The sequence below is a fragment of the Lynx rufus genome, unplaced genomic scaffold (genome assembly GCF_022079265.1).
Source record: "Lynx rufus isolate CCGP_SWC_20201006 ecotype Redwood Valley unplaced genomic scaffold, mLynRuf1.p SCAF_15, whole genome shotgun sequence".
In the NCBI taxonomy this organism is placed as follows: Eukaryota; Metazoa; Chordata; class Mammalia; order Carnivora; family Felidae; genus Lynx; species Lynx rufus.
The window spans coordinates 48928237-48949906 of record NW_025814829.1 but is presented as its reverse complement, the minus strand read 5'-3'; the positions used below and the strand labels follow the sequence as shown (position 1 = coordinate 48949906).

The 21670-nt window shown below is 35.7% G+C and overlaps 1 protein-coding gene across 4 annotated transcripts in view; it reads left to right on the top strand.

The window, feature by feature from the left end:
- Nucleotides 1-21670, top strand: part of SUCO (SUN domain containing ossification factor) — a 94194-nt gene that overhangs the window by 5855 nt on the left and 66669 nt on the right. For 3 of the 4 annotated variants that reach the window (XM_047076996.1, XM_047076994.1, XM_047076995.1), the window contains exon 2: nucleotides 21208-21316. The exons of the other annotated variant lie outside the window; for it this stretch is intronic. In XM_047076996.1, the coding sequence (XP_046932952.1) occupies nucleotides 21208-21316 (109 nt within the window). The remainder of the gene's footprint in view (nucleotides 1-21207; nucleotides 21317-21670) is intronic. 4 annotated transcript variants of the gene reach the window in all.

Below are 21670 nucleotides of genomic sequence, written 5' to 3'. Positions count from 1 at the left end.
CCAATAGGATCTTCTTGGAGAAGTTCATATTTAGTGCTAATGAGAAAAATCTGACATTTTAACATGCATCTAACATATATAATAGTTACAAAAAATAGTTACAAAGGTCTTTAGGAACACCAAGGGTAGAATTTGTATTCTAGATATGGTTCTATCACTAGCTATATGTCGTTGGACAAGTTATTTCTGTGAGTCTCAGTTCACCTGTAAAAATGGTTTGCGAGATGGATAGTTCAAGATGGAAGTATTTTGTTTCAGGCAGAGGGAAGATACCTAGAGTATATGTGGGGCCAGATGGGAAGGGAAGCTAGGCCAGGTTTTGGTGGGATTTGATTATTGTGTAGATGAACTTACTGTTAAACTGGCTAAGAGGATGAGCCAGTGTAGTAATTTAAACAAGAGCAGGAGGTCAGATTGATCTTTTAATTAGATCGCTGTGGAGATAGAGTAGATTGGACATGACAGACTGTGGAGACTGGGAGCCCTAATGTGGCAGTCACACTGGAGAGACTTGATAAATATTTAAATCAAGGTTGTCTGTTTTGGTGGCTTTTTTGGACTTAGTAGAAATATTTCTGAGTGTGTCATCCAGTTTTCATAGACTTTAGAGGTGATATTTCTTGGTTTGTGATTTTCTGTACCTCTTATCTTGCTTTTTCTCTGATAATTTTGCTGGTTTCTTGCTCATTTGTTAATATGCATAAGTGAGCAGAAATACAAGAAACAAGAAAAATATATAAGCAGTTTTATCATTTTTAGGATAATGATTACAAATACCCTTGAAAATCACAACTCTGTCTTTCATCTAGAGAAATTATTTTCTTTGTTTTGTTTCTGTAACTTTTTTTTAAGACCATAAGTCTTTTCTGAATAAAATAATAAATATTCAAAATAAATAATAAAAACTCCCTGTTTAAATCATTGGATGACATTTTTTTGTAAATAGTCTTTCTTGCTTGTGACTCTAGGTAATGATACTCTATATCCTAAAGCTGCTAAGAGAATAGGTCTTAAAAGTTATCACACACACACACAAAATTGTAACTGTGTTTTGTGGGTGTACTTTGTGATGATCATATCACAGTCTATACAAATATTGAATCACTTACTATATTGTATACCTGAAGCAAACATAATATGATATGCCAGCTGTATCTCAATTTTTTTTTTTTAATTTTTTTTTTTTTAACGTTTATTTATTTTTGGGACAGAGAGAGACAGAGCATGAACGGGGGAGGGGCAGAGAGAGAAGGAGACACAGAATCGGAAACAGGCTCCAGGCTCTGAGCCATCAGCCCAGAGCCTGACGCGGGGCTCGAACTCACAGACCGCGAGATCGTGACCTGGCTGAAGTCGGACGCTTAACCGACTGCGCCACCCAGGCGCCCCTGTATCTCAATTTTTAAGTAAGTCTCTCTTGTGGTAAACTTTGGGAAGTAAAGTTTATCTTTGCTCTCGGATATACATTCCAAAGAAAGTGGCACTTAAAAGAGGTATGGGGTTATTAAAAGCAGTGTCAGATCTTTTCAGGCAAGTTTTTAGATGAATCCAGATTGCCTAAGGGAAAAAATCTGTGAAAGAAGATGTGACAGGGAGGCACAACACCTTTGTTAAAACTCCAACACTTGTGTCCAATAAAAAATGGCAAATACTTTATTTATAATATCCTTTGAATTAGTTTTAAAAGAGGTGGATGCATTTTATAACAACTTCTTTAGATTGTTAAATATTTGAGGATATATTGGAATGGATGCAGGTAGTCGAGTTGGCTGGCAGTGAAAACAAGCAAAAGATACACCTAACTTATCTTTGGACATTGGTTATTTCATTTTTTCCATTGTTCATGAACTCCTAAATTACTCTTTCCCCTTTTTAACTGTCTGAATAGAGAAATAGGTCAATACATAGAGCTAACATTCTAGTGCACGTAATGAAAGGGGAGAGAACATTTTATAAAAAATTTTAGTGCTTTATTCTTTCAAGCCTTCTTCAAGTAGAAACATGTATGGGATACTTCAGTAGTTTATACATAACTGGAACCCTTTATTTGAAACATAATACATTGCAGATTACACTTTAGTGCCAATTGTATGTTATTTGTTTTGTTTTTCAAGGCCATATTTTAAAGTAGTTTCAAAAGATAAAATTGTTCATGTTACAGAGAAATGAGAAATTACTTTTGAGTGTTTGCAGTATCAGAATGTTAATCCCTTGGGATAAACTTACTTCATAAATGCAAATTCTTTTGAAAGAAAGTTTGATTTTATTTTAGGACTTTATTTTGTAATGAATCATGGTTAAAATGGTTTTATACTTTACACAGAAGTAACTTTATACGTTACATAGAAATGTTTTATGGCTCATAGGTACTAAGCTAGTTTTGTATTTCTTGTTATAGGATATTTGTAATCTAACAGGAGAAAATATGTAAAGTGCTTAAAACAGTGGCTTGCTCATAGTAAACACTGTTATAGGAGTTCTTATTATTCATTCTCTCTGGGTGCTTTGCTACAGTTAGAAGGGCAGAGGTGTCAGGGTTCAGAAATAGGAATCCATAAATTCATTCAAAGTGTTATTTGGTTACCAACAGTGTATATGGTGTGGTGGGGAATACTGAAGAGGCAGGAGACCTGAGCTCTGCCCTCGGGAGTTTACAAGCTGGTTGTCAAAATACACATACACAGATACTAGTGTAGTGGAGAGGGAATAAAACTAACTTAGACCTCAGTTGTAATACTTTTTTGCATTATTAATAGTGAGTCTGGTCTAAGTGTTTAATATCCACTAACTTATTTTATCCTTATTACAACTCTTTTGAGGTAGACACGCCATTTTAAACATGAAGAAAGAGAGGCACAAAAAAGTTAACCAACTTGCCCAAGTTCTCACAGCTCTTAAGGAATGAGCCAAAGCCTGAGTAGGCGGAGTCTGAGCCTGTGTTTTTACCACTACACTGTGCTGCAGGTAGTCTGGTAGATGGCCTTAAGTAAGTTTCTCTACCTTTTCTTTGTGTGTTAGTTTTCTTATCTGAAAATGGGCTGACTGGATTGCCTCAACTAGGAATGGACATTAGAATTATTCATGAAGCTTAAAAAAAATACACATGCCTAGGATTCTTACCTTGGGGATTCTGTCTCAGTAGGTTTGGGATATTTTTGTTCATTCCAGTCATTATTGCTAGATTAGATGAATTCCGAGATTGTTTTGTACTTTTAACCTTCTGAGTTATCTGATTTGAACATTTGCGAACAATACATAAAGCTGAATTGTTCGGTTGGTGCTTAAAGAAGGGAAAAATTAGGCCTGGAGTTGTCGGGAAAGACTTGAGTTGGGTTTAAGAGAATATGATGTGTGGCTCATAAACTTTGCTTCTGTCAAATGTAGGTGGTTCATGAACTGAAATAAGAAGTACTTGTGCTGCTAATATGAATTATGGTCTTTTCCGTGTGTGTGTGTGTGTGTGTGTGTGTGTGTGTTGTGGGTAGATACTACTTCATTGTCAAGGAGAAAGAGAATAAATGAGATAATGTACTTGATATAGGTGGGCGTGATAGTAAGCAGACAAACCTGAGTAGAAACTAAAAGCTATATTTCGGAGATTGTGATAGGTTTTACAAGCCAACCCAAGGAGTTAGACACTAAAGATTCAGCAAGAGAAATGGAGTTCCAAGAATGGTATTTCGACATCATTGTGCTAGATATATTTCAGAGAAGAGTGAGTTGGAGGGATGAATACTGAAAACAAGCAGTTAGAGTAATTGAAGTTTGTCACAACAAGGACTTGGTAGTAAAAACAAAGAGGGTGCATTGAGCAGAATTTTTGAGAAAGTAAATCATCTGGTTTGGTGGTAGATTGGCCATTGGCAGTGCAGTTTAGTAGAAATAGCATTGGTCTAGGATTCAGAAGAGAACTGGGTTTTAGTTTGCCTCTAACAAGCTCTTGTTCTTCAGTACCCCCTTTCTGTCATCCTTAGTGTCAAGAGATAAGTTTACTGAGGCTTCTATGTGGTGAGTTCTGTGCAGGATTCTGGTGGATAATACAAAGTAGCTGCTTTCTTAGAGCATACTGTAGTTGAGAGAATACATGCTAGGATCTCAAATTACAAATCTGTGCAATAAAATTCAAAGAGAGAAGAAAAGTTATTTATTTTTTAAACTGGGGCAAGGAGAATAATTGGACATGGTCAAAAAGAAATGGAAGAGTTGCAAACGATTTGATAGGAGAAGGAACTGTTGAGACAGAGTGGAATAATCCAAGTGGAGACATTGTATAGGCACTTAAAAATGTAGACTTGAGTGCAGATAAGGTTTGGGCTGGAGCTGTCCTCATAGAGGGGATCATTTTTGAAACAGCCCAGTTGACTAAACATGGAGTTCTGCAGATACTTAGAATAAAGAAAACTGCCAAGCAAAGTAAAGCTCCTCCTTTCCCTGTAGAGCTTTACTTTAAAATGAAAGATGGAAAGAGGTTTAAGGAGGCCATTCGAGTGGTCAGCAATATAAAATGTCTCAGATAAGGCTGAAAAGCTTGAAAACTAAGAAAAGGGTCTTGTTTTCAAAAGAGGGAGGTAATTGGTAAAAGTTTATGGGAGTGAAAATAAAAGACATTTGGAGAGCTGGTAGGCGTGAGTTCTCAACGCGTTTGTTTGGCAGCCAGGGAGATAGGCTAGAGTAGTCTCATACTTGTATGCTTCACCCCATTCTACACAGAGCCACTAGATTCATCTTACTAACACACAACTTTGATTATGTTAGTCTCTTGCTAAAACATCTTTCAAAGGCTCCCGTTTTCCTGAAGAGTAAAACGTTGAAACGTTAACCCTTACATGAAAGGCCTGAAGTCTGACCCAAATCTACTTTTGTAGTTTTATTTTTCACTGTTCTTAGATAGGCTTTCTGTTATAGCATGGCTGACCTGTTAGCTTTGTAGTAATTTCTGTGGCAACTGTCTTTGTAGTTTTGAGTTGAAAATTAAGGTAGCAAAGGTATTGTGACTTGGTTTTATAGGCTAAATACATACCCGTTGAAAGTTTCTTAAAATATGTCATTATCAAGTACGTTTAGTATATGATTATTTTCAGCAGCTTTGAGGACAGTTGCATTGGCTGAATTTCTAATGGTATGTTAAGATGTAAAAAGAGGACATACTATATTGTTTAATAAGTGCTATCCCATGCTGGATCCATGAAAGTACAGGCAAATTTAGTGAAACAGTCCTCTAATAGATTTTGATACATGGGATAATTAAGCTAAGAGAATACAAGACCAATCCTACATCAGAATGAAGATTAAAGATCAGAACTTTTGAAATTCAAAGGTTTGATTAGAAGCAAACATAGAGTTTTCTTCAGCTAAGCTCTATAGTTCCATGTGATATGATTGGAGATTGCTGCGGTAGCCAAATAGAATAAAAATTGGGAGGAGAAAGGGGCACACACAGTTTGATTTCTTCCTATCAGCAGGTAGACCTAGCAGAAGAGAAGCAACCTTAAAAGAACTCCCAAGCTGATAACAGATTAAGAAGAATATCTGTCTTTTAATACGTTGTAATTGAAAGAAAGGAGGCTTATTAAGCAAAAGCACTGGAGGCCCAGTGATCTTTTGGTCTTTTTGGATTCTGATCAAAATGGCTTCTGTAATATTTACCCATTGCCCACAAGTCTCCCTGTATTTAGAATTTCAAATTTCCAGGCAGTAATGTTCAAAAACCGCAATTTTCACTGTTGCCTGAAAGTTAAGTTCTACTTTCCCACCTATTTGTTTCATAGGTATCTTTCCTGGAATGCCTTTTTGGTTTGTTTGTGAAGGAGGATGTGGGCAGGGCATTACTTTAACCACACTGCCATAATTGAATGGCTGGCACTATGTTTTCATACTAGGGATTAAATACATACTTCTGTATTTAAGAAGCAAGTCTTCATTGCCCAGTTCTGTTTTTTCTTTCACCATAAATTCTGTGATTACTGGGCTCTCTCCCTTTTCTAAGCTCTTATCAAAAGCTGTTCCAATCCATGGTCAAAGGAAGAGCTCAGTAGATTGCTGTGCTGAGAACAAGGCAGTAAGTTCTCTGTCCTAAGGTGCTCAGTGTCATGTGAGGAATAGAAATGTAAACAGTTAATTTCAGTTCAGGGTTGTAGAAAGTGCTCAGACAGAGATATGCCAAAGGGTTGTGGCCAAACCCTAGATTGACGAAGGCACGAACGTGTCCTAATCCCTAACTTGTTCCTGCCCCCAGAAAAGAGAATAAGAATTTAGTCAGGTTTTGGATGGTGAGGAGTGGGCGAAGGGGCTGAACAGTATTAGAAGAGGGAGCAGCATGAGCCAGAGACTTGGAAGCATGAGGCAGCATGGCATGTGTTCAAGGAACAACTACTAGTAATTCTGTATCACTGAAGCATGATGTGGGAGGCGAGGAGTGGCAGAAAGTATGAAGCTGAAGACTTAGGCAATAGAAGAATTTTAGATATTTAAAAATAAGCAGGGAAGCTTGAATTTTGTCATGGAGAGTCAATAAAAGATCTTAAGCAGGAGAACGGTAGTCTGACAACTTAGTGTTAGGTTCTTGGCGTTCTGAAGGGTTGATTTGCAGAGGTGGTAAGATCGGAGTTAGGGAACTCTGTTAGGAGATTGCTCTAAGTAAGACATGAGGGCTTGAGCTAAGGGCAGTCATAACGGATGGAGGAATGGATTATAGAAATTTGAGGTAAAATTAACTGGAGATAGTGGAGTCAGGGTGAAGGAAAAGGAGTAGTATAGGTGTTTTTCAGGTTTATTTTTTTTTAATGTTTATTTATTTTGAGAGAGAGAGAGTGCACATGAATGGGAGAGGGGCAGAGAGAGTGAGAGAATCCCAAACAAGCTCCACATTCAGCACAGAGCCTGGTGTGGGGCTCAATGCTATGACTGCAAGATCATAACCTGAGCTGAAATCAAAGGTCAGATGCTCAAGTCGACTGAGCCACCCAGGCACCCCTGTTTTTCAGGTTCCTAACTTGAGAACTGGGTGGATAGCAGTATCACATGATGAAATTAAGGATATATGAAGGGGAGATTTGGAAGAGGAAGATTTTTGTGTTCAAGTTTGGATTTAGTTGTTTCGGAGATGTCTTGGAACATGAAGGGAGAGAGATTCAATTTTTAAATGAAGTTAATTTTTTTGCAACATTAATATAGGTATCATTGAAGGGTTTTTAAGAAAAGGACCAGTTTGAAGAAGATAATAAGGGCTGAAGATAAAAGTAGCCATTAGCCAAAAACTATGAGAGTAAATGCAATATCCCTAGAAATGAAGTAGAGTATAGACGGAAGAGTGAGAACGGAACCCTGGAAGCACCAGACTTTAATCTGTAGTCAGCAGAAGCAGCATATCAGCAGTCTTCAGAGAGGGATGAGAAGCAGTCATGTGTAATTTGGCAAACCAGAGGAGAAGAGGGTTTCAATGGAAGCAGCAGAGAAATCAAAAAAGGTAAATTCTGCTGCTACCATACTCATTTCAGTAGTTTAATGAAGGCAGAAACTAGAATTCACCTGGACGAGGGCTAAGTAGAAGGTAAAGAAATTGAGACTACAAGTATAAACGACTCTGGAATTTGATAAGTAAAAGAAGATAGATAGGACAGGAGCGCAATAGCTGATAACAGTAGCTAACATTTGAGTGCATATTTTATGCCAGGCTAAGCATAGCACATGCATCATTTAATTTTCCTCATAATAACTCCATTTTAGAGTATCAGTATTGAGGCACACAGGTTGTATAATTTGCCCAAGAACATACAACTAATAAATGGAGGACCTGGGAATAACACTTGGGGATCTTGACTCTTAGGTCCATGTCCTAGTCACTGTGCTGCAAAACTTCATATTTATCTCCTGTTGGCAAGAGAAGTAAACATTATTCCTCTTTTGGGATCGTTCTTATATTTTTGTTACGCTATAACTGACCTTGACTAATACCATCAATTGTTGAGTGAACAGATTGTTATCTCACTTTTCTTTTATCTGTTGACCAGAGAATATGAAATATGAAATACAGCAATAAAGAAAGATGATAGGCTTTGGAGAGGGAGAAATCCAGGTTTGCAGTGACAAATTGAATAACTTTGGGCAGCTTAACTGCTGAGCTTTAGCTTCTTTATTTGTTTTTTTTTTTTAATTTTTTTTTCAACGTTTTTTTTTATTTATTTTTGGGACAGAGAGAGACAGAGCATGAACGGGGGAGGGGCAGAGAGAGAGGGAGACACAGAATCGGAAACAGGCTCCAGGCTCTGAGCCATCAGCCCAGAGCCTGACGCGGGGCTCGAACTCACGGACCGCGAGATCGTGACCTGGCTGAAGTCGGACGCTTAACCGACTGCGCCACCCAGGCGCCCCTAGCTTCTTTATTTGTAAAAATTAGACTACTACTTTCACCTAAAAGTCTGAACAAACAACAAAACAAAACAAAACCCAGGGATGCTTGCGTGGCTCAGTCACTTGAGCATCTGACTCTTGATTTTGGCCTAGGTCATGATTCCAGGATCGTGAGATTGAGCCCTACATCAGTCTCCGCACTGAGTGTGGAGCCTGCTTAAGATTCTCTCTCTCTCTCTCTCTCTCTCTCTCTCTCCCTCTGTCTCTCTCTCTCTCTCCCTCCCTCCCTCTCCTGCCCCTCGCCCGCCCCATTCACGCATACACGCTCTCATAAATAAATAAACAAACAAACAAATAAATGCATGAGTTTTTTCTCGAGACATCAGGTGCTTAGGATTGGATTGCTTATACTCTGTTTATACAGAGTTCTGCATGGATCCCCTTTTTTACTCTATTTTACATGATTACTCCTTCAGTTTCATTCATTCCTCTTTTCCCCCATTTTAGCCATTTACCTTAGAGTATATATGATGTCTTTCCAGTCAGCTTTCATGTATTTGATATGTTTTCTTCCAAAATAGTCTTGTTTTGCTTGTATATTATAAAATTCATGCAAATTTTGGTATGGTATGATACCAAATGGTATGGTATGATGCTGTTAATCTCATTCTTTTTTCTACTTGTCCTTTAACACTTTTATTTTTACTTGCTTTAGTTCTTAGAGTCATCATTAAAATGAATTCTAAGTAGTTAATGTTGTGGCAGATGTCCTCAGGAAAGCCTGTTACCATTCATTCATTGTGCATTTTGTGTGTAGACTTCTAAAGAGAGACTATATATCAACAAATGCATTTAGGAGTATTCTGTTCCAGTTGCCTGTCTTTTGTTATCCTAGTACTGTAGTCTAATTAAAGTGGTTTTGTAATAAATTTAATTATCTGGCAGGGTGAACCACATGTCTTTGCTTTTTTTGTTAATTTAGTTATTCTTGGGCCACTTTTTTTCTATATCATATTTAGAGCAATAGGATCCTTCACGTATTTTGATAGGAGTCATATTTGAGTGATGAATTACTATCTTTACATTGCTGTCCCCAGCATTCCATTTATGAACATATTGGATCCTCATGTATTTATGATCATTACTAGAGTTAAACATTTTTATCTGTAAATGATTGTGTATTTTCTTCAGTTAATTTCTAAATTGTTTTATAATATTTGTTCTTGCTAATAGCTTATTTTCTGTTTGGTTTTTGCTGGGAGGAAAATACAGACTTTTTTGTTTCTTAAATTTTTAAAAAAAAGTGTATTGAGAGAGAGAGAGAGAGCACACTTGTGTGTGAGCTAAGGAGGGGCAGAGAGAGAGGGAGAGAATCCCAAGCAGGCTCCACACTGTGAGCGTGGAGCCTAATGCAGGGCTCAAACTCGCGAAGTATGGGCTCATGACTTGAGCCAAAATCAAGAGTCAGACACTTAACCAACTGAGCCACCCAAGTGCCCCTGTTTCTTAAATTTTTAAGTTAAGATAATTTACATTGAAATGCACATATATTATGTGAAATTCACATAATTTATAGTGAAATGCACATATATTAACTCTGTATATAGTTGGATCAGTTTTGACAAATCCATATATTAGTGTAACTCGCACCCCATCAAAATGTAGAACATTTGTATCACCTCAGAATGTTCTCCATGTCCTTTTCTAGCGAATCAGCTGAAGCAACCAGTGATTTGATTTCTGTCACTGTGGATTAGTTTTGCTAATTCTGGAACTTCATCTACATGGAGTTATACAGTATGTTCTTGTGTCTGGTTTCTTTCACTCAGCAAAGCATAATGTTTCCAAGATTTATCCATGTTGTTTAATTAATCAGTAACTCTTAGATTTTTATTAGGAGTGCATTGTATTAATATACTACAGTTTGTTTATTTCACTGCTTTTGGACATCTGGGCTGATTCCAGTTTTTGGCTATTAGAAATAAAACTACTGGGGACATTTTTGTATAATGCTTTTTGTGGACATAGTTTTCATTTCTCTTGAGAAGTACCTAAAAGTGGAATTGCAAGTGCTGAAACAGATGGGTATCGTATGCTTCTGGAAAGACACAACATCACTTATTATGGAGGATTCTGTCCTGGAATACATAACCTGAATCTGGTCATGAAGAAACATCAGACAAACCTCAAATAAGGACCCTATTATTTAAAAATAAAAGGATTGTGTTCATCAAAAATGTCAGTGCCACATAAGGTAAAGGCCAAGAACTATTCCAGGTAAAGGAGACTCTGAAGACACATGATAAGTGCAGGACATGATCCTAGACTCAATTCTGTACTTCGGTGTAGTACAGGGGAAATGCTGTAAGGACATTATTGGATTAATTGACACAATTGAAAATATGGATGATAGGTTAAAGTATTATGTCAATGTAACATTTGTTGAAATTGACAACTGCACTGTGTTTATGTAAGAGAATATCCTTATTCTGTGGAAATACATACTAAGGTATTTAGAGATAAATTACATGGAGGGAGAGAAAGGAGAGTGTGGGAAGGAGGTTGTGAGAGTATGCCATGAGCAAGTGACAAATGATGGAAGAAATGGGGCAAAATGTTACCAATAGTTTGATATGGGTAATGAGTTTGTGGATGTTCTTTGTAATGTGCTGACAATTCTTTGGAAGCCTTGAAATTATTTCCAAATAAAAAGTGGAAAAAAAAAAAAAAAGAAGAAAACAACCCTGGGTTGGGATTTTTCCCTTTCCTATGTGCAGTATTGGTTAATCCACTCAAATTTCCTTAATTATCATTAGTTTATTACAATTATTACTTTGTGCCAATTTTGCTATTTTTCTAGAAATATCTATTTCTTGTGAATTTTCAAATATATAGGTATTTATATAGTTTGTAATATTTTACAGTTTAAAAAATCTGTTTTGTCTGTGGTATTTCATGTTTTTGTGCCATGTTAATTCATATCACCAACTCTCCTTGATTGGTTTTGCCAGAAATTCATCTTTCTAACATTTTCTTCAAAGAACTAAGTTTTGTTTTTCTTAATCTTTGCCTTTGGTCTTTATTTCATTGATTTCTGTCCTTGTAGCCTTCTTTCTTTTTTTTTTTTTTTGTAATTTTTTTTTTCTCCGATTTACACTATTATCTCTTTGAGTTGAAAGATGAGCTCTTGTTTTGAAACTAGCTCTTCTTTGGAAATAAAGTTTTCCTGCCGTTGTCTTATCTGCATCCCACCAATTTGTCTTATCTGCATCTCATCCTACCAATAGTAGTCCTCCACTATAATATTTCCTAAAGTTTCTCATTGTTTCCTCTTTAATGGAAGGATGATTCTGCTGCATAATTTTTGTTTCCAGGCTTAGGATGTTGTTGGGAATCTTTTTGTTACTTCAAAAATTGTTGCAGGGTAGTTGGAGAGTATAGTTTATTAGATCTTCAGCCTTTGGAATTTGAGTCTTCTTTTGAAGTTTTAGTGTATGGTTAGTATTTGGGAGATATCCCATGTGTGCTTGAAAAAGAATGTTTATTTTGTATTTGTTATAAAGTTATATATATTTGGTCAAGCTTGTTTCTTATATATAATGTAAATCTCATGTTTTCTTAGATTTTGTCCGTGTATTATTTTGTAAGAGATAATTTAAAATAGGCTACCATAATTTTTGATTATTCTGTTTCCACATGCAGGTTTGGGGGTTTTATATATTTCGAAATGATATTTTTGGGTGCATATATGTTTATAATCATTGTATCTTTTTATTAAGATAAATAATAAATCTGTTAGTGACGTAATGTTTATCAATTTAATTCAGTTTTGTCTACTTTGTTTTTTTTAATGTTTTCTCAATGTATCTTTACTGAAATTTTTAATGAGTTGAAAATTATACCTAACATTTCCTAATAAGCTTCTGTATCTAACATAATATCTGGTATGTATTGGTAGTCTTAAGTGCTGATATAGTTTCTTCAGTATAACTCAGAGAGAAACGACATGAACTCATTTGAAAGTTTAATAGACTTCAGTTTAGTTTTGTCCTTACCTCTGCAATTATTAGGCTTGGCTCATTTGCATATTAGCATATTCTTTATTGCACATTAATGTGTCCTGGAATTCATTATTACATTATTTTGCTAGATTTCTTTGATAAGATTATAAAAAGTAATTGTAAAGGTAGCTAGTTCAGTATTTCTAAACTAGGCAGTTGTAAAATAAGCTTCAAGGCTTAATTTAGTTGCTGTATCCTACAGAAAAAAATTCCTGAGTCCTCCTCCTGTTCCCTTTGTTAAGAGTTAATTGATGTTCCTTTACCCTAACATTTAAATCTTAACAATTGTTTTTTGAAATATATAGTTGTAACATACCCTTGAAAATAGCACAGTGCCTGGCAGCATTAAACTGTAGGTTCCCACTGCAAGAAAAACTTCACCCACTGCATATTCAGGTTGAATCTGTCCATTAAGAAAAGACTATGTACTGTCATCTGGATGCAGACATTCATTCCTTCTGTATTGTGGTACTTTTTTTTTTTTAAATCTATAACCATTAAGACCATATCTAAAAGAGCTTTTGTGGAAATTATAGGCAAATAACAAATATTTGTCATTAAAATAGATGGATATATGTTTAATCTATTAATATATGGTCAGCCTATTTTTGAAAGTGAACAAAAAAAGATTACACGTATTAATGATGTAAATAAGAAACTAAAATGGAGTGCTCAACAATTTGTAATGTTTCTGTTGCTTTTGAGCTCTATACAGCTTATAATTTATGCATATGATTTTTGTCCACTTTGAAGAATTTTATTCTGGCAATTATACCCAGGCAGGTATTACAATAATATATGTTGCAAATAGATACAACATTGAATTATTTTTTTCTTTCTGTTTAAAAGTGGGCAGAATTCCAAAACTTGTTCTTATGGGAATTTAAAGACATCAAATTGTAGAAAGGCGTGCAATAGGCAGGCACCTGTTGCCTAGCTTCAATAATGATCAATCTCTTGTCATTCTTGTTTTATTTCTCTCCGCTCCACTTCTTAAAACAGCTTTTTCAGGGGCATAATTGGTATACAATATACTACATAAATTGGACAATTTGATACCTTTTGGTATATGTATACATCCATGAAACTCTCACCAAAAGCAACTTAGCAAACATATCCTTTACCCTCAGGAATTTTCTCATGTCCCTTTGTAATCCCTGCCTTCTGGCCTGCTTCCTGCAGGCAGCCACTGATTTGCATTCTGTAGCTGTAGTTTAGTTTGCATTTTTTGTATTATATAAATGCATTATATTTTGTATTATATAAATTCCATTATATAAATGGAATCATGCATTATATACTTTTTTTTTTGGTTTGACATCTTTCACAGAAAATAATTATTTGGAGAGTTGTCCAGGATGTTGTGTTTCAGATCAATATCTTTTTATTGCTGAATATTATTACATTACATGTCTATAGTATAAATTGTTTATCTGTGTACCTGTTCATGGATATTTGAGGTTTTTTTTCCCCCCAGTTCTTGACTATTACAAATAGAGCTGCTGTGACCTTTTGTGTCTTTCTCTTGAGTGAATACTTAAGGGTGGAATGGCTGGATTATTTGGGTCTGTTTCACTTTTAAGGCAGTGCCAAATTGTTTTCCAAAGTGGTTGTACCGTTTTAGATTCCCACCATATAAGAGTGCTTCTATATTGTTTGCAACACTTAGTATGTTCAGTCTCTTAAATGTTAAGCCATTTTATTAGGTATGTAGTGGTATCTCATTGTGGTTTTGATTTGCATTTCTCTAAGAATAACGATGATGTTAAGCATCTTTCACATGTTTATTTGCCATTCCTAGGTTTCCTTTGGTGATATGACTATCAAAATCTTTTGCCTGTTTTTTTAAAAATTTGGTTGTTTCTTAATTGAGTTTTGAGAGTTCTTTACACTGGATACAAATTCTTTATCAAGTATATGCTTTGTAAATATTGTTTCCTAGTCTGTAACTTGCCTTCTCATTTCATAAGTGTGTTTTACAGAAGTTTTTAATTTTGATGGTTAGTTTATCAATTACTTCTTTCATGGATTCTGCTTATTTTTAAGAGAAACTTATATTTTGGAATGATTCTAAATTTATAGACAATATGCAAAGGTAGTACAGAGAGTTAACCACATACACTTCACCTAGCTTCCCTGAATATTAACATTACATGTAATCATGTTACATTTGTCAAAAGAAATTAGTACAGCACATGGACCATGCTTTTTACATCACACATAAAAGTTCTTTGCCTAGCAATTTTTTTGGGGGGGGATCAAGTAGTGGAATAGCATTAAACTAAAATGTCCTACAATTGTACTTATAAATACTTCAATAAAAGTGAACACATTTTTTTGAAGGCAGTTGTGTGGAGGTATTTCCATATGCAGGATGCCAGCCTAATTGCACACTGATTTAAATTCCTCAGTGTAATTCTGTTCATGTTGGTTAGAACCCAGCATTTAGGGGCGCCTGGGTGGCTCAGTCCATTAAACATCTACTTCGGCTCAGGTCATAATCTCACAGTCAGTGAATTTGAGCCCCATGTCGGGCTCCACACGGGCAGTGCAGAGCCTACTTGGGATGTTCTCTCCCCCTCTCTCTAGCCCATTGTGAACACGCTCTCTCTCTCTCCCTCTCTCTTTCAGAATAAATAAACCTAACAAAAAAAGAACCCACCATTTAACAATATAATCAAGTGAACTGACCAAGAAATCATGTGCAGATGATAAAAAATCTCCAAAGTGTTTTTTTGACAATTTTTTTAAGTTTATTTATTCTGAGAGAGAGAGAGAGAGAGAGAGAGAGAGAGAGAGAAGCATGGGAGGGGCAGAGAGAGGGAGAGAGAGAGAATCCCAAGCACTGTCAGCATAGAGCCAGCCCAACACAGGGCTTGAACTTACAAACTGTAAGATCATGACCTGAACCGAAATCAAGAGTTGGATGCTTAACAGGCTGAGCCATTCAGGTACCCCAAAGGGTTTTTTTTTAATTAACTATTTATTCAAGGTTATAGAACTTAGAGGATAGGATAAATTTTGAGTGTCAAAGACATTTTGTAATAATTTTATATCTGATCAGCTGTGGGCAAGAGATGAAAGAAGATGTTAGGGATAGTTCAAAAGTAAAAATTAACATTCTACATCAGTTTGTTATTGTCACTGAACCATGTTCCAACCCCAAAATACCTGTTTTTATTCTCTTAGAATTAAAATATTTTTTGTTTTAGTAAGCATAATGCCTAATATTGTGTTTACTATGTGCTGTCACAGTTCTAAGGGCTTTAAGCTAGCTCATCAAATTCTTATAACAGTCCCCTCAAATAGGTAATACTATTTTGAGGAAATAGGCACAGAGAAATTAATGTTTATTTAATGAGCTTGCCCAAGATCATACAGGCTGTGTGACTCTGGACCTCATTCTTTTAACCATTATGCTAGGCCAACTAGCAAATTGTCACAGTCGAATGTATCTTGTAATATTATGCACCTCTGCACATCTTTGCCATATACCCCCGTTATCATGACCTCCTGAAGGAATGGAAAGATTTCCATTACTACATCCCTTCTATGAAATTTTATTTTTTTTCTCCACTAATAATTATAATGACTATTAAATTCAACATTGGTGGTCATGACTTGAAACCTTGCCTGTAAATTATAGTAGTATTTGTAATTTTACACCATAACATAACTGATGTAGTGGAGATCTTTCAATCTATTGCTCTATCTATCTATCTATCTATCAAGGCTATGACTTTTTTAGGCCCTTTATCAGGAAGTTATTTTTTAAGTTCATTTTATTTGAGAAAGAGTGCAAACATGAGCAGGGTAGGAGCAGAGGGGGGTGGGGAGAGAATCCCAAGCTGGCTCCACAGTGTCAACACAGAGCCCGAAGCGAGGCTTGATCTCACAAACCTTGAGATCATGACCTGAGCCAAAATCAAGAGTTGGATGCTTAACTGACTGAGCTGCCCCAGGAAGTACTTTAATAAAAGAAGGTCCATGAAAGATAGCCACACACACACTAGGCATGTTCTTAACAGGAATGCTATCCCAACTTAAATTTTATTTCTATTATTTTTCACCTCCCATCAGACACTAATAATTATTTGTTGAAGTCCAGAGCTTTTGAATTCGTTGATGTTTAAAGGTCTTGAGGAAATTATGTGGCAATTTCAGCTCTTAAATAAAATTTTAAATTTTTTTTTTTTCAACGTTTTTATTTATTTTTGGGACAGAGAGAGACAGAGCATGAACGGGGGAGGAGCAGAGAGAGAGGGAGACACAGAATCGGAAACAGGCTCCAGGCTCTGAGCCATCAGCCCAGAGCCTGACGCGGGGCTCGAACTCACGGACTGCGAGATCGTGACCTGGCTGAAGTCGGACGCTTAACCGACTGCGCCACCCAGGCGCCCCTTAAATAAAATTTTAAAAATCAGGTCATTCTATCAGCTGAAATTTGATCTCATTTTGGTTTTGACTAAATTTTTATGAAATTTGTTGATTGATTTAATGGTTCCTGTAAGTTTTTCTTCATGTTTTAAATTTTGGAGAATAGTACTAATCTTTGGTAATTTGGTCCCCTGTTTACAAAACTTTTTTTTTTTTTAATGTACAGTTACTTGTATAGATAAAACTGATTTGTTATATTTCTTAGTTCTTGAGATGCTGTTTGGGTTTGTGCGTGTGTGTGTGTGTGTGTGTGTGTGTAGTTCTCTGTTAAAGATAACCTAAAGCTAGAGAACACAAAGCTAGATTGATGGTATTTTTACCCCTCCCACCCTCACCCTCAAAATTCCTACCCAGAAAATGATTTGTTTTCCATAAGAATATTCTACATATTCAGTGTATGTGTGTGTGTGTGTGTGTGTGTATATATATATGTGTGTGTATGTGTATATGTATACACACACACATATACATATGTGTATGTGTGTATATATATATATATATATATGAACATATTTATACACATATTTTTAGTTGAAAATGGTTTTTAAAAAGTTTGGAAGAAGAAATCACTTGAGTATTTATTGACTATTTGCCATATGCCTTTGCTAGGTTTTCTAAGTATATTGATTGGTTATATCATTTAGATTAGAACATCAACTACATGTAAAAGGAAATGACAATTTGATTGGCAGAACATTTGTGACACTACCATAATGATAAGATAATAAGTACATAAAGTTACCAAAAAAATTCCTTTTCCAAGTTTGCGTAAACAAAAATTTTAAATTTAAAATCTGCTTAACGTAAGTTTTCTTTTAAAGATGACTTTTCAGCCATGTAGATTCTACTTTGGTTGATTTTGTTATAGATTTACTGTTTTTAATCCTTTAAACATTTTTCTTGCTCAAGATGTCAGATGGTCATTTTTCTTTGAAAAGCATGCACACGCACATACTTTATAACTACTGGTACTTGTGACTAGTAAGGCTTTCAGACTGGATGTTAGTGAGTATTTTCTGTAAGCATAATAACCAGCATGTATGATACTCTTGTTTCACTAAAGTGTGTAAAGCTTGGTATCCTAAATGGCACTCAAATGTGATTTTTGTTTAATCATACAGTTAATACCTTTCTTTATGAATGACAAATCCATGCCACATTGGTAGGGAGAAGCTGACAAAAAAGGATAAATATCCTCTTAGTCTCCAGACTCTCTTTTTTTGAGTTTATGTGTGTGGTGAAGTGGTGGGTGGATGAGTTTGGGGAGTGGTAGTGGTGAGGTGACATGGTGATGGGAGAGGAATAAAAAATGACTGAATTTCCCTCTGGTGTGTGCTACAAAACAGTTCTCCACAGACCTTTCATTCATTTAACAAATATTTATTAAGCACCTTATATTTGCAAGTTTTGGCTTTGTGGGGTGAGGTTAAAGTGGTTAGGAATTGGTTCTCAAGGAATTTATGTTTTAAATGTTTATTTTTGAGAGAGAAAGAGTGCTCATGTGTTTGCGCTCAAGTGGGGGAGGGGCATAGAGAAGGAGAGAGAATCTCAAGCAGGCTTAGAGCTATCAGTGCAGAGCCCTACTCAGGGCTCAGTCTTACCAACCGTAAGATCACATGACCTGAGCAAAAATCAGTGCTTAACTGACTGAGCCATCCAGGCACCCTTTATGTTTCTATTTAATTACAAACTGCCAGTTACATAAATCTGTAGTTAGGATTTTCAAAGACCTGTCAGGTATGCCGTCAGTTTCATCCTCTGAAAGAAGGTTCTTCTAAGAGTTTCTCATTACCTCCAATTTAGACAGATTGCCCTCTGTTCTCTGTGTATAGCTGTCATCCTAGGATTTCTATTTCCAGTCACCCTGGGGATTCCCTTTCCCCCTCTAATCTCAGTACCATATTGTTGTAACCATTGTGGTTTCACAGACATCTAGTTTCCTCAAATTAAAATCTTCTTGACTATTCTTACTGTTTATATAAACTTTAGAGTCAGCCTGTCTCCTTAAAAACGTCTTTAGCTCTTAAATATCTTTCAAATCTTCTGTATATACTAACTTGAATCATATAATTTGACTTTTCCATGTCAGAGAATTGTCAAATATTGGCAATTTGAAGCAGTTCTACTTAATAGAACATTTCTTGCTAAGTTTATATTTTATTTTATTTATTTTTAAATTTACTAAATCCAAGTTAGTTAACATACAGTGTAATGTTTCAAGAGTAGAATTTAGTGATTCATCACTTACAGATATCACCCAGTGCTCATCCCAAGTGCCCTCCTTAGTGCCCATCACCCATTTAGCCCATCCCCCCACCCAGTACCCCTCCAAAACCCCTTAGTTTGTTCTCTGTACTTAACAGTCTCTTAGGGTTTGCCTCCCTCTCTGTTTTTATCTTATTTTTCTTTCCCTTCCCCTATGTTCATCTCTTTTGTTTCTTAAATGCCACATATGAATGAAATCATATATTTATCTTTCTCTATTTCGCTTAGCATAATACATTCTAGTTCCATCCACATTGTTGCAAATGGCAAGATTTCATTCTTTTTGATTGCCAAGTAATATTCCAGTGTGTGTGTGTGTGTGTGTGTGTGTGTGTGTGTGTGTGTGTATACACATCTTTTTAATCCATTCATCAGTCAATGGACATTTGGGCTCTTTCCATAATTTGGCTATTGTTGATAGTGTGGCTGTAAACATTGGGGTGCATGTACCCCTTCATATCAGCATTTTTGTATCCTTTGGGTAAATACCTAGTAGTGCAATTGCTGGGTCATAGGGTAGCTCTATTTTTAATTTTTTGAGGAACCTCCATACTGTTTTCCAGAGTGGCTGCACCAGTTTGCATTCCCACCAGCAGTGTAAAAGTGTTCCCCTTTCTCTGCATCTGCTTATCACCAACATCTGTTGTTTCCTGAGTTGTTAATTTTAGCCATTCTGACAGGTGTGTGGTGGTATCTCATTGTGGTTTTGATTTGTAGCTAAGTGTATATTTTAGTATTGTTTCTTTACAAATGGGTATTTTTCTTCTATTTCATCTTGTAACTGGTTGTGATGGTTTTAGTAGAGTTGAGTTGATTCTGTTTGTTTGTTTATTTATTTTATTTATTTGAGAGAGTAAAGCACGTGAGCAGGGGAGAGGGACTGAGGGAGAGAGAATCTTAAGCGGGCTTCATGCTCAGTGCAGAGCCTGATGCGGGGCTAGATCCCACAACACTGGAATCTTTACCTGAGCTGAAATCAAGACTTGGACGCTCAACTTACTGAGCCACTCAGGCACCCCTGATTCTTAATTTTGTACCTAAGAATATAATTTTTATACCCAAGATATCTTTTAATAGGTGGTTCTTTTTAATTTTCCACCTGTATAAACTCATTATCTGCAATTAATGATGATTTTATTGTCTCTTTTTCCATTTTTATATCCTTTATCATATTATGTAATACTAGCAATAATGGACATTCTTGTCTTGTTTCAGATCTAAATAGGGTTATTTTTAAGTTGCTTCACTAAGTTTGGTACTGACTTTCAGGCTTGTGTATTATGAATATATGTTTCCATGGTAAACATCTGCTTTTTCCTATTTAAAAAAATCTTGATGGATGTGTAAGTTTATCAGATGTCTTTCAGTGACTATGAAGATAATCACATTTTTCCTTGATATTTTTTTGCATGGTAAACTAAATAAACAGATTCTGTTATTTCGACCACTTTTGACTATCAGAGCTAAACTCTACTTGATCATAACAGTGGTATATTATTTCTTTGGTATGTCCTTAAAGACTATTTTTTTTTATTGTTTCATTTAGACTTTTCGTGTCCTATTTCCTAAGGTGTATTAACCTGTAGTATTCACTTGTGTGTGCTCTTTCTCTTAATTTTGGATATCACTACCATGTTCCTATATAAAAATATTTTGGAAGCTGTACTTCTGTGCTTTGAAATAGTTTAGGTAGCTTGGAGTTATCTCTTCTTAAGTATTTGGTAAAATTTCAAATATTATTGGCATCTGGTACTTTCTGAGGGTGTTAGCCCTTTGACAACTTTTTCTGTTCCTTTTGTGATAATTTTCAGACACTCCTTTTGTGAAGGCCTTACTGTTTCACCTTTATGAAATTCATAATGCCTTAATTTGGGATGCTGATAACACACTGTTTATGGTTTTTGTTTTCAGGGCATTAAATAAAAACCCTCGTCTTATGTATATTTGTCTTCATTAAATTGTTAAGTTCTTTAGGGCATTAGTGTAAGAGCCATCTATTTGTTTATTGCCTCAAATTCTAGCCCGTGGTAGGGAATGTGTTGGCTTAACAACTTTTCCCTCTTTCTTTCTTTTGGTGGTGGTGGATGTTTTACAGGCTTCCCAGTTGGCGTGTATGTTGTAAAGAGAGTTCTTCAGCTTCATCATATTACTCTCAAGATGACAATTGTGCACTAGAAAATGAAGATGTACAATTCCAGAAAAAGGTACCTTAAATAAAGTTGACAATGTAATTTGTGTGTCAGCTTTCTAAGACTTCCTCAAAACATTCGGAATAAAAGTAATTTCAGAAATACTATGTCATAATTTTTGGTGATTTGTAATTCTCACTGTAATCTGAAGAGTTACTCAGGTAATTCTGAAAGTAAGCTATCTCTGAAATATTTATATGTTTATTCTTTTTGCTTATGTTTAGAATGTTCTAACATCCTTAGTCCTAGAGTAAGGAGGAAAATAATACCTATTCAGAAAACTGAAAACCAGTGGCTCACTTTTTAATGCTCTAATTAGTTAAAGGGTTTCAAAAGAAACACCAGTTTTATTATAAGAACTTAGAAATC